Source organism: Ictidomys tridecemlineatus, chromosome 9, assembly GCF_052094955.1.
Source record: "Ictidomys tridecemlineatus isolate mIctTri1 chromosome 9, mIctTri1.hap1, whole genome shotgun sequence".
Classification (NCBI taxonomy): domain Eukaryota; kingdom Metazoa; phylum Chordata; class Mammalia; order Rodentia; family Sciuridae; genus Ictidomys; species Ictidomys tridecemlineatus.
The window spans coordinates 45,833,420-45,846,835 of NC_135485.1; the positions used below are offsets into that span (position 1 = coordinate 45,833,420).

General features: G+C 32.2%; 1 protein-coding gene across 28 annotated transcripts in view; it reads left to right on the forward strand.

Moving 5' to 3' along the window:
* Adgrl3 (adhesion G protein-coupled receptor L3) overlaps positions 1 to 13,416 on the forward strand; it is a 773,708-nt gene that overhangs the window by 696,296 nt on the left and 63,996 nt on the right. For 19 of the 28 annotated variants that reach the window (XM_021730674.3, XM_040292372.2, XM_078021326.1 and 16 more), the window contains 2 exons: positions 10,153 to 10,179; positions 12,719 to 12,887. In XM_021730674.3, coding sequence (XP_021586349.1) covers positions 10,153 to 10,179; positions 12,719 to 12,887 — 196 coding nt within the window. The remainder of the gene's footprint in view (positions 1 to 10,152; positions 10,180 to 12,718; positions 12,888 to 13,416) is intronic. The other 9 variants (XM_021730665.3, XM_078021333.1, XM_021730669.3 and 6 more) reach the window with 1 other exon arrangement.

A 13,416-nucleotide genomic window follows, 5' to 3' on the forward strand; every position in this document is an offset into this window, starting at 1 on the left:
GTACTGGGGAAGTATAATTGGTTGGTTAGACATTGTTAAGTGCCATTAGACTTTTGTATTTATGTATTTAGTTTATCTTTAGTAATTGTGGTTGTGTGCAATATTCAGCTATATCCAGCAATATTCAGCTACTCAAGTGTGATTTTATTTGTGTGTGTGTGTGTGTGTGTGTGTGTGTGTGTGTGTGTGTGTGTTTTAAATCATTAAGGAGGAGAGAGAAAGTAAGAGATCATAAGATCTAGGTTTGTTAAAGCATGGACATGAAACAGGTGACATGTAGTGAAAAGATAGACAAAAGAGATCTGCGGAAATTAGTAAGAAGGAATACAGGTTGTATATTAGTCTGTTTTCTGTTGCTATAGTCCAATACCTGAGGCTGAGTAGTTGAAAAGAAAAAACGATTTATTTAGCTCATTGTTGGAGATAGAAAGTTCAACAGAGATGGCAATGGTTCTTTCAGTGGCTTCCTTTTCACATCATTTCACAGCAATTGGCAGCATGGCAGGAATGCATACAGAAGGGATCAAATGGCAAGTCAGGAATCCAAATCAAGGGAAGAGATTAGGCTTGCTCTTTTTTTTTAACAACCTTCTTTTTTTTTTTTAGTAAGAACTTCCTTTAAAAAAAAAACCCTCTTTTTAAAACAACCTTGAGAAGTAACTCAAGTTTGAGTTAAGTACAAGAACTACTACTTGAATCCCTTCCAAGGTGAAGCTTTCTATAGCCTAATTCCCTCCCACTAGTTTTTACTTCTGAAAGATCCGCAACCTGTTTACATTGCCATATTGAAAACCAAGCTTCCTTGAAACTTTTAAGGACACACTGAAATCATATACAAACCTAACAAGGTGGTAGTAAGTATCTGAATGCAACAACCTCAAGGGAGCTGAGGTTTTTAGAGAAAATGTTTTTTGGTGGTTTCACTTCCCTACCTTTGGGATGTAAGACAATCAATACCTTGAGTCTTTGTAGATGTTTAATTTTACCCAATTCACAGAAGAAGACTGTAAAATGACCTGTGACTGAAGGTGACAAAGATAATCACTGATTGTCAAATCAATCAACAAAATGGATTTCTGAACTAAGCACATTCCCTGGGTACAGATCAGATTCTTTTAATTCCAAGTGAATATCTCCCTTTAACAAACACAACAATATGGCTTTCAGCCCTCTCACTGTTCTACTTTTCAGTAGTGGTTTGCAATTAGGAGTGTTATTTGTTTTAAAATCATATTTTTTTCTTTACCTCATTTAGAAGTGCTGAAAGTATAAGTCTTAGTTACCTAAAACAAAAGACTGTGTATTAAATCATTGGATTTGTAATTAAAATGTGCAGACAGTATATAGTAGTGTTAAGCATCTTGAGCTGCTCAGTCTACACTAGAAAATTTCCTAATCTGTATTTCTCTTGGCTAAGTCCCAATTGCTGGGATTTTACTACATATAATTATATATTTTTAAAAGGTCTGTCATCCGAGCCCCTGGCACCTTTGTAAATGTGCTATATGAATTTGCGTCCTGGAATACTGAGGACTGTTGGGTGTGGAGGAAGTTGATTTAATGCCAGATACTTCAAAGTGCTGACAAAAGTCCTCTCTGTTCCAGAATTGAGAATGATGGTCTAAGATTAAAATTAAAACCTTTTAATTATTGGCTTGGAAAGAAAAACCCTGAGCATAAAAGGTAATAAGTGATTAGCTGATATATTGACATTATTGGATATTAACATGTTACACATACCAGGATGTGGCTCAGAAGCTGACCCATTTAATGAGCTATTGCATTTCTCTGGTTTTTCTGCCTTCCTTGAATTTGCTGCATTTTGCTTGATTAGATGTAGGAAGGATTCCCAAAAATATGATACATCTTGCTTAGTACTCAAAGGAACTGCATTAGAATTATCATGCTTCTTTGTTTCTACTAGATTTCCTCTCTCCTTTAAGAGGTATTCTATTTTTCATTTTTCCTGTCAGCTTTATGCTTCTGACAGGGTAAGTATTTTCTTCCAGTTTGTCACTTCTCTGTTAATGTTTCCTTTGCTACAATATACACAGAGAGACATAAATTATAATATATGAATTTAAACCATAAGCTTTTTCCTATATCGTATATACTTTCAATGTCTTTCAACAGAAATTCTCTTAAGCGAGGAATCAATTTTTTTCCTTTATTTCTATTTATTTTTCTACATTCTCTTTTATTTGTCTTTGAGTTTCCCAATACACATTAAATTTTTAATCTCTTTGAGTAACATTTTGTGTTCTTTATATAATGAACCCAACTTCCCCACAACATTTACTAAACATTCCATCCTTTACATAAAGCTTTGTGCTGTCCTTAAATTCTCAAGTTCTTTCAAAATAATTCTTTTTATTTTAGTCATAATTTCATTAATTGTATGGCAAGTCAGGACAGCCACTGTATTTATGAAGTTAAGTCATATTAGCTAGCTAGATAGATAGATAGATAGACAGACAGACAGACAGACAGACAGATAGATAGATAGATAGATAGATAGATAGATATAGATATGTCTTCATTTATGGAGGTCTTACATTAGATCCTTATATAGGTTTTTTTAGAGTTCTTCCATTAAGGCCCAATCATTCTTTGCAAGATAAATTTCTAAAGAACTTTTGTTTTGTTGCTGTAATGCATGATTTCTAGTTTCTCTTTGATTATCCACTTTAATAGAATAATATTGATCTTTGCATCTTTATTTCTATATAACATGAAATTTTATTGATAGTTTTAACAATTTCATATACTTCTTCACATTTTTGATGGAAATTATCATGATATCTTCAAAAAATAATTAAATATTAGATTCACAATTCTAATAATACCAGTTAATTTTTTCTTCTTCTCTTATATTATGTGTCAAGACAACAAGTATTATATTGAGCAGTTCCAAGGATAGCCTGCATCCTTGTTTTTGTGTGGAAATTAAAATGTGCATGCCTATGTTTCTCTCTCTCTCTCTCTCTCTCTTTCTTTCTCTCTCTCTCTCTCTCTCTCTCTCTCTCTCTCTCTCTCTCACTCTCTCTCTCTCTCTCTCTCATATCTTGGAAGTAATGGAGAAACTACAAAGTGTGTGTAGGTGCATATATATATGTACATATATGGAATGGAGAAACTGTAAAGTAGGTGGAGAAACATTACATTAGATGTTAGCTGTGGATTTTTTTAAATAGATAATTTTATTAAGTTAAGGGAAATACTATATAATCTTAGCATTTTAAGTTATTTTGTATTTCCATGAAAAATATTAACCTCACCAAATAGTTTCTTCATTTACATGGAAGCTTTCTCTCTTTCTTTCTTTCTTTTTCTTTAGGCTATTCATGTAATAAGTGGCATGATTAATAGAACTTTTCTATTTGGGAATGAATTTTAACTGATTATGTTGTGTATGCACCACTAGATTTTGTTATTTAATAACTTATTTTGGACTTTTAACTAAATTCTTACATAAAATGTTCTCAAATTTTTTATCTCTTAAAATATCCTTATCTGGAAAGCTATGGTTAAATCATAAAAGTTTTTCTTCTGTTCTATTTAGACTTAACATACATAAGAAAAGGATTATTTGTTAATTGCGTATTAAGTAGAACTTATTTGTAAAAAGTGGAACTTGGAGGCTCTTCTGGAAGTAAATGCATTATTATTGATAGTCATATATTTATATTTATAGGCATGTACACATTTTATTAGTTTATATCTAATTTAATTACATTGTCATTAGAGAATATGCTCTCATTGGTACTGGTTCTTAACACTTTACTGAAGCTGTTCTTTCCAATAAAATGTACTCTATTAAAATTTGTTATTTTGACCAGGCACAGTGGTGCCTGCTGGTACTCTCAGTTGCTCAGGATGCTAAGGCACAAGGCTTGCAAGTTCAAAGCCATCCTTAGCAACATAGCAAGGACCTATACAACTTGGCAAGACCCAAAATACAAACTAAAAGAAGCTGAAGATGTAGCTTAGTGGTTAAGCACACTGGGTTTAATTACCAGTACCAAAATACAAAACAGAACAAAACAAAATTTTTTATTTTGTACTTTAGAGCTTTTTCTGTATTTACAAAATTGGATTTATTCATTATATTACTTATTTTTGTAGTATTACTTATTTTCTTTTCTCATTTAATATCGGTTTAGAAAGCCTGTGTCAAAATTCCTAGTAACAATTTTAACTAGTAACAACTACATCTCACTGGGCTTCTATATTAAATATAAAATTGAAAGAGACTGTGAATAATTAATTAGGGCTGTTCACTGACCAAGTAATGGCAGCTACTATTGCTACACTAGCTGTTCAGTATGATTTTTTTTCCAAAAGTTTTACCAGAAAAACCATAATGGATTTTCATTTTTCCATTTGAGGGACATATTCAAAAATTCAATGTGGGCTTCAGAAGTTCTAATTGATATTCTTCAAAGGGCCATAGACTACTCTATCCTTGGGTCCCTTCAACTTTACAGTTCCCAGTTACATTATTTTATTAACTTAACTTGAGGCTTGTAAAACTTCACGTTTTATAACCTGTCATTTTCAACACAGAGGTCACAATATACTTATGAATTAAGCTTAGCTTTCTCATGTACACTGCAGTACTCCGGGTTTCTATTTCACATTCATGGGAAATCTGCATGTATATACCCATTTTTAGTTAAAAATATGAAAGTTCGTAGCATTTATCAACAGTCTTATAAAGAATAAGTTACTTATCCAACTTTAAATAAAACTTCTCTGATTCCTACTGTGCTGCAGTGCCCCCCTGGATGCCATTTAAGGAATCTTTAGTAAGAACAGAGGTATTTTAAATACTTGCTTGTGCTTTTTTTGTGTTTTAGCTGTACTTACAAGCAATTTGTAATAAGTTGTTTATTCACAGAAGAGGTATGATGCATGTTTCTCTTGCAGTTAGTGAAGAAAGAGGTGATGATGCCATATGGCCTGAGAGAGAGTATAGCAGAATTTCAACTTGTCAAAACACATTTGGCAACACAACAAAACATTATTAATTTCCTGAGTTTATTTAAAAAGTTTTTGTACATCCTCTAGGTTGAAAAAAGAACTCCAGAAGATACGGCCTCTAATATATTCCTTAAACTACTGCTTCTCTTTACATTCCAGTGACCATATTCAATCAACCCTTGGTCTAATGTTCCCAGGATTAGTGAAGTTTGAGGCATAATTTAGATCTAAAAGCCTTTGGGCCTCTGGTAGTGAACAAGGAAGCATTGTAAATTTGAGTGAAGAATATCAATAAATGAAAACTAATCAACTTGCTGACAATATTTTGTGGTTGTTAAAATGTTACTGACTAAAGCAACAGTTTTTTAATGAGTATAACGCAAAGCTATCAGAAAGAAATATAATCTTCTTCCTATATAGATATCTGATCATTTAAAAATTATCTTTTCTATTCAAAGTTTCAAATTTTCACAGTCATAAGAAAAAAATAATGAGTCCAATTCCAGAACTTATTTTTCTTAACAAATTTTTCATGAACATTTCACATGTGATTTCATCACCTTTATTCCTTACTTTATGGTCAAATGATTACTTTAGTGAATAATACAGTTACTAGTGGATTTTTCAATGCTGAGGATATAACATATTTATGAACTTCACTATTTCTGTGACTATCACAATCTTAAAATGGCCTTGTCATGACCCTTTGTGGTTTCAAACATGGGGAACAGGGGTTGCCAGTGGGTTAACACAGTGTCTCTTGGATCATTGTAGATAAGCCCACAGGAAGTGCAGCAGCTGAGGTTGCTCTGGCCACTTTTTGAGCCTGAGTACCTGACTCCCCTTAGTTCTCACAGTGGGAGTGTTGTTGACTGAGTGGAAAAGGGAATAACCCTTTACTATACAAGTGCATTTGAATTACCTTTTCTCACTTATATGAAGAATGAAGAATAATTTTATCTTGAGAAACCCACCAAATTACCTTTCTAATTATTGTAATAACTCCAACCAAATTTAAGGGGGGAGTCTATATATCTTTCATAAAATTAGTTTTATATCAAGGAAAGTGAATCAAGTTGCATATTGAAACTGGAAATGTTGGAAGACAAATCAGAATAGCTATCTATGTACATCACGATACTGCTCCTGTTAGCTGTTAAACAGACACTTCACTCACCAATCCAAATTAGCTAATCCTCCAACAATTCCAGAGTAACCCAGACAGTATTAATCTTGAAGCTGATGGGATTAACAGTTCTGCCAAAATCATTCCTTTTCTATTATTTACTGTGAATTATCAGTGACTAGATCTTTTGCTTAGGACTAAACTCTCAGACATACTTTCCATCACACAGAGGTTTACCCATCCTATTATTAAAAAATATTCTGGACTATCTAAGTAAATAAAAATCCACAAAAAGGAGAATGAATTTTTTTAAAACTAATTAAAATTTTTATCTCTTTTATATTTTCAATTTTAGATATTTCCTTCAAAACTATGCCTAAGATAAGTTTTGTGTGTGTGTGTGTTTAATGATTCCTGAAGTCAGAGAAAGAAGTTTGTGTAACTAACTTGATTCATTTATGTAATTTCAGGGTAGAGATATTGGGATTGAACCCAGTGCTTCTCTATCACTAAGCTCCATCCCCAGACCTTTTCCTTTTTATTTTTATTTATTTTTTAAATTTTGCGGCAAGGTCTTTATACCTTGTCCAATCTGACGTCAAACTTGAGGTCCTCTTGCCTCAGCCTCGCTAACTGCTGGGATTGTAGGTGTGTGCCTTCACACCCAGCTTTGTTCATGTTATTTCTGCCAATTTATCATCTGTCTAGATTGATATTATATCTTTACATCATAGCATGAATAGGTTAATATTTTGGTTAAGAAATCTATCCTTTTAAAAATTAGATTGAGCTAAGCTTCTGTGGAACTAGACATTAATAGATTTTTTTTGTGTGTAAGCTTTGGAATTTTCTATAAAATTAATGTTAATGTGTGCCTAATTATCATCAGTCTATGCAGAGGCTCCTGAAAATTCTGATCTTTATTCTAATATTGAATTTTAAGGTCAATTGTATGACAGTATCTAAATAAAACTTTAGATGTTAGTTAGAATAATATATTTTACCAAAGAAAATATGATTTTGAAATAAAAAGTCTTATTGTCTTGAAAGTTACATATACATGATATTTTGTTTGATCTTCAATAAATCAACATTCATAAATTATAAGATCACCTGTAAATTCCTGTTAGTATCTACCAAGAATATTTTAAGACTTTTGTTTCTGTATTTTGATAAAAACTTAAAATATTGCAGTGAAACATTTCAGTTATTCAACCAAGAAGGATATTTGTTTGACTGGATATTCATTGGTAAACCAAAGTGAAAATTATTCAGCTTTACAACCTAGTTCTGTAGATCTGCTATGTAAAATATAAATAAATTGATCAAAGGTACATGGCTTTGCCATTCCCAATGTTAGCATCAGTTTAACTTGGATTTGATGGAGATAAATTGTAAAACCAAATTCTTTAAGCTAATAAAATATCTGACAAAAAATGATAGAACTCTCTGACCTAGGTAATTTCTATTGATATTCTCTTTTAAACCACTTTCTGTTATCTTATTTTTACCGGAGGTAAAAGTAATGAATACATATTTTTGTCCAGTAGCATGAATTTCTATACAAATATGTAATTGAAATCCTTACAGCTAATAAAACAAATTAAATACTTTATTAATTAGTGCACAGATTAAATCATTGGGAAAATGTTTTTAAACTTAAATTCTAATATAGTATATTAAACTCTGGTATACCAGAATCTTACAAGTAAGTGGTCTAAATCTAAAACACTCATTTCATATCAATAAGCAGCTTCCATTTCAGTATATGAGGCTATACTACCACTTTTTTCTAATGAAAAGGAAGGCAAAAATGGTAAGGGGGAGCCCAATTCCAGTCCTATAATCGACAAAACCTAGAAATGTCACAATTCACTTTTGCTCCCATTCCAGTGAAGATTATTTCTACTACAACACACGGCTGCAGCTTATTCTAAGGGAATCTCAAATTAGCAGTATTTGTAATTGGGTGGAGCAACTGACTGCACCCCACAATTGTCTACAGAAATTACTGAGATGCACCCTGATCTCTCTTATTTTCATATATCCCATTAAAGGTAAAACATGACACATCAGCAGTGAGTGTTCAGCTTTTGAAATCTTTTAAAACATCTATACCTAATTGTATTCCAATGTTAACCTCTGTACTTGTCTTTACTTAACACTGTACTATGTGATTTGATGTTGAAAGAATTATTCCATAACAGATGGACTATATTGATGCAGTTGGAACACATATACTAAAATAAATATTGTGTTGTTTTATAACTTTTAGCTATTGAAATGTAGATATTTACTACAAGCATTTCTACATTGGTACTTTTTGTAAGTGTTAATTATAATCACTTCTCAGAAATTCTTCTCTGTCTTTTGCATATCCGTGGCATTCTTTAAATGCCTGTTTTGAGTACATTTCTTGAATTAAAACTCTCTTTTGAGTGTTGTAGTTCAGCATTATCCAATAGAACTTCCTGTGATGATGGAAACGTTCTAGAACTGAACCATCCAGTATCGTACCTACTAGCTATGTGAAGGTTTTGAGCACCTATTATGTGACTGATGTGGGAGAAGAACTAAATTTTAAACTTTATTACTTTTAAATGAATTTGAAGTTTAAATAGCCATTTGTTGGCTAGTAATTACCATATTGGATCTACAGTTCTAGTTACTCCCTGCTCCATCTACAAATTTATTTCAGCCACATCTCTTTACCACATCATATTACTCCTGAAACATCCTCAAATGAACTTAAGAACTCAATTTGTATAGCCCTGATGTTTTATTCTTTGGGTGAATAATTTTATATTTTCAGTCTGTCTACTAGCTTTAACAGCCTAGTAATAATAACTATATAATATTTATTTTTTGGATGCATTATGTATTAGGCACTGTTCTGAGCACTTAATAAATCATTTCTTTGTCCCGAGAAATTTACATTGTAATAAAAATAACTTAGATTATGCTTAGAGTATAATTACTACCATTCTATAGATATATACTCAGGCACAAACACAGGTTAATTATTATTATTTTTTTTAAGATCTAAATAGCTAGTAAGTGACTGAACAAGGATGTAAAGCCCAGGCAAACTGACTTCAAATTCCAAATTCTCACTTCATTCTTTACTGTTTCATCAGGAGAGTGAGTTTTTATCAGTGGTTCTCTTTATTCAAAATACATCACAGACAGGGCCCCTGTGAGAGCATTTTTTTTCTTTACGCATAATACAGGAAAATACATTGCCTCTGGCAAGAGGGAAGAAAAAAGTACAGATGGTTTCTCTTCCTTTTTTGTTCTATCAATTTTCTGAGAGAAATTTTGTTTGTGAAAAGATGATCCAAAATGTTCCCTAATTTATCTTAACTCATTGAGCACTAGGGTTTTATTTTATCAGAATGAGATTAAAAAATTAGTAAGTATAAGTGACAAAAAACAGGTGCTGCACGTTTGCCTCTATTACTATAAAAGACTATTCAGTTTCTTTTCTCAGTAAACTCTAAGAATTTTAAAGTAATCAAGATTGATTATTTTCAAAGAGCTATAACATTCAGTTTTAACTCAGGTTAATCATCTGTAAGTTAAAATTACTTAGAAGCATAGTGTCCATAATTAAGTAATCTTACCTTCTAATATTGCAGAATAAGGATACCTCTAGGTGACATGAAATCTGTCATTTTAAGCATGCCCCCCAGCCTTTTCCAGATTGCTCATAAAATTTCTCATTCTCTAGAGAAATGTGATCTCTAAGAAATAAATGTCTCTGTCAAGTCACAAGTAATATGAGCACATGATGAAAAAAATGAAATTTTTGAGTCTCATAAGGGATATTGCAGTATTGTAAAATTGATTTTATTCCTTGTTATTTAAGTTCTCATGGTCATTTTAGGATTTACCTCTGGATATAAAGGGAAGGTTATAATACCTGCTAGGGAGGTGGGGAACAGAGGCCTTTGGGGAGAAGGAGAATATTTTTTTCATATGAAATTCTTTGTCATAAAATGCTAATGTTGGTGTTCTTGTCTTTATGTCTATGCATTCTTTAGCTATGAGGATAACAGACCCTTCATCAAGTAAGAATGACCTGAATGGCTGATAAATTCCATTTATCAGTGTGGTCCCATGAACCAGCTGTCAGATCAGTACTGAAAAATCACTAGAGCTTCTGTCATTCACATTGAGGCAGAAGAGCAAACTGTGCAGGAAAATACTCTGGCATACAACTTATGTGCAGAATAAGTACCCTGCAGGTGTATTGCCAAAAAAATAAATAAATAATTGCTCCACCTCTGTTAATTGGATATCACTTGAATTCAGTACCACAGTAATAGCATTTCCTGTGGGACAGACTTGTTTCACTTTGAATAGCTTTCTCTTACATTATGATATGTTCCTCTGTGCTGCATATGTCTGCATTTCCGTTGTCTGTTTGGGCATCGTTCACATGAAATTACTTTTTTATAGTATATCTTCAAAATGATCTTATGGGTATGAAATTACCCATTGACTATTGCTTTTAATGATTTGCTATATTAAATTTTCAAAAAGGAAAAAAAAATGTCTCCCACAAAAGTTAAATTTTACATATCCAAAATTATCCCTTTCAAATTTGACACCTGTCACTTGATTATTAATCTCATTGTTTATGAATATATTTAAGTTTCTGAAACACAGCTACAAGTCTGTAGTGGTCTATTAAATATAGGTATATATGTTAATTTGGGGACATTTTTCATATATGTTTTAAAATGACATGTCCTGCAAGAATAAACTACGATTTGGCAATCTATGGGCAACCTTGCTATAGACTTTCAGTTTGTTCTTCTGGTGAAGAGTCCTTTGTTTTCATTTTTCCCAATGCCATTTCACTTAATTCTTCATGCTTTTGCTTATTTTTTGCTTTTGAAGTTGGAGATCATTGCAGTTTTATATCATATAACCCTTGGCCCCATCACACTTTTTCTAGTGGATAATAGCTGACTTGAGTATTTTTTCCTATCATCTTATTTCTAAATCTGAATAGCAACTTTGCCTTGATTTAATGGCAGTTCTTTCCATTTTTCCTTTTTCCCATGTCTGTAGAAAGCTGACAGCTTTTCCTTCAATGTTCCCGTATTTGTGAAGTCAGTTGTAGAGTAAAATATTAACATCTAAGATGTTTCCTATTTAATGTAAGAAAATAGACCACATGTAATAAAAAACTTCCTATAGGGATTCTTAATTAAAAAGTGTTAATGTCTAACATTAAATATGTTCAGTTTAAAGGGCTCTTAAATCTGAAATAGAGTGACTGATTGATGTGGGAGAAAAATAGTAAATACTTACTATCCTTTTTTAATATGACTTTGGGACCATGTAACTCTCACTAAAAACAAAACTTGGAACTCAAAATTATGGTAAAAGATATGCAGATTTTCCACTTCTCTTTGCAAAGTTCCCATCCTCATAAATATTTCTTCCTTAGACAATGTCAATGGAGGATTATAATCTGCTGAAAAGAAACTTTAGTTTGCTCTGTTTAAGGAAGGCATGCTGGGAAAGAAAATGATGGGTTTATAAGTGCATAGCAATCTTGATTCCTTTGGTCCTGTTCTCCCATATGCTTAGAAGTTGAGAAGGATTCCATTTCCAGTTACTGGAGTCCCATCTATTAGAATAATTCATTTTATGTTAATAATAAATATATAGCCTACCACAAGTACATGAACTTATTCACCCACTTATTACTATTATAAATGGCAGCTTGGAAGAAACTAAGAGAATGGAATGAGAGTGAGAATTTGTCTTCCATGATCTACGACTCTTTTCATGCCACTCCATCCCCATTCTCAGCTTCATCCTCTCCCTTGAGTTTAAAGACACTTCCAAAAATGAAGATTCCCTGAGCCTTTAAGCTTCTTTTCAACAAAACTGCAAAATATCTTACTGAAAAAAATTTAGTCCAATATAACCTAGAAGATAGTAATCCAAAGACTCAATGAAAGTAAAGCTAGGGTGATTCCAGTAGAGTGGAACTGTTTTATTCCCATCCACTATATTGCACACTTATTCTGCAAAGGTATAGAATTAAAAAAAGAAAGAAAAGGTCTTTTTCAGTTCATATGTGTACTCTGAAAACTGGCTCCTTCTAATATGAGTTATGTTTTTGTCAGTCAACATAAAGTTTTTATGGAAAAAGAGGAAATTTGGAAAAATAGGGTAAAATTATTTCAGATGAAGCAATAACAGAGGGAGTTCAATCAAACAAATGTTATGCCAATGAGACCAGTGGAGACTAATATAACTTTACAGAATTCTCCCCCTTGCCATTCACCATAATTACATCTCCATACCATTTGCATATGTGCTGCAAATACATGAATAATTTATGGAACAAATCTGCTTTTGCTTAAATGAATTTCTGTGTTCATAACATTTTCATTCACATATATTTCCTCAATCTTGATAACTTGTAGCCCCATTAAAATCTCAAAGTACTTATACCACCTGTCTTACATTTTCTGTCAATAAAACTTACCATAACATTTTTTTCAGTGTCAGTATTTTTGATATGATGTGGTTGTGTTAAAGATCAATTATTTGTTAATTCTAAATTTTCCTTTCTCTTTGCAGGTCATGGGTTATAGGTGCAATAGCTCTTCTCTGCCTGTTAGGATTGACCTGGGCCTTTGGACTCATGTATATTAATGAAAGCACAGTCATCATGGCGTATCTCTTCACCATTTTCAATTCTCTACAGGGAATGTTTATATTCATTTTCCATTGTGTCCTACAGAAGAAGGTAAGCTAGAATTCTTTTTTAATTTAAACAATAAATGACATACATTAAATGATAGCAAAGCAACCCTAACATAATCTAATATATTATTCTTGATATGTCTGTCTGTAGTAAGTAAACATATTGCTTCATCTTTTATATTAGTAAAAAATAAAACAAATACAACATAAAACCATGATAGAGTTGGTGAGAGTGTTCAAGTAAAAAAAAAAAATTGTTGGGCTGGGGATGTGGCTCAAGCAGTAGCGCGCTCGCCTGGCATGCGTGCGGCCCGAGTTCGATCCTCAGCACCACATACCAACAAAGATGTTGTGTCTGCCGAGAACTAAAAAATAAATATTAAAAAATTAAAAAAAAATTGTGATTTGACCAATGCCCAAAGTTATTTTCTTATAGACTTACTTTTAGTCTTTAATCCATTGGCAATCAGATAGAATTTATACATTAGGAAGTAAATGTTTTCTAAAATGAGGGTAGGGTATCATAGGAAAAAAAGTGTACATATGTGTATAATTCCATATTTTTAAAATCT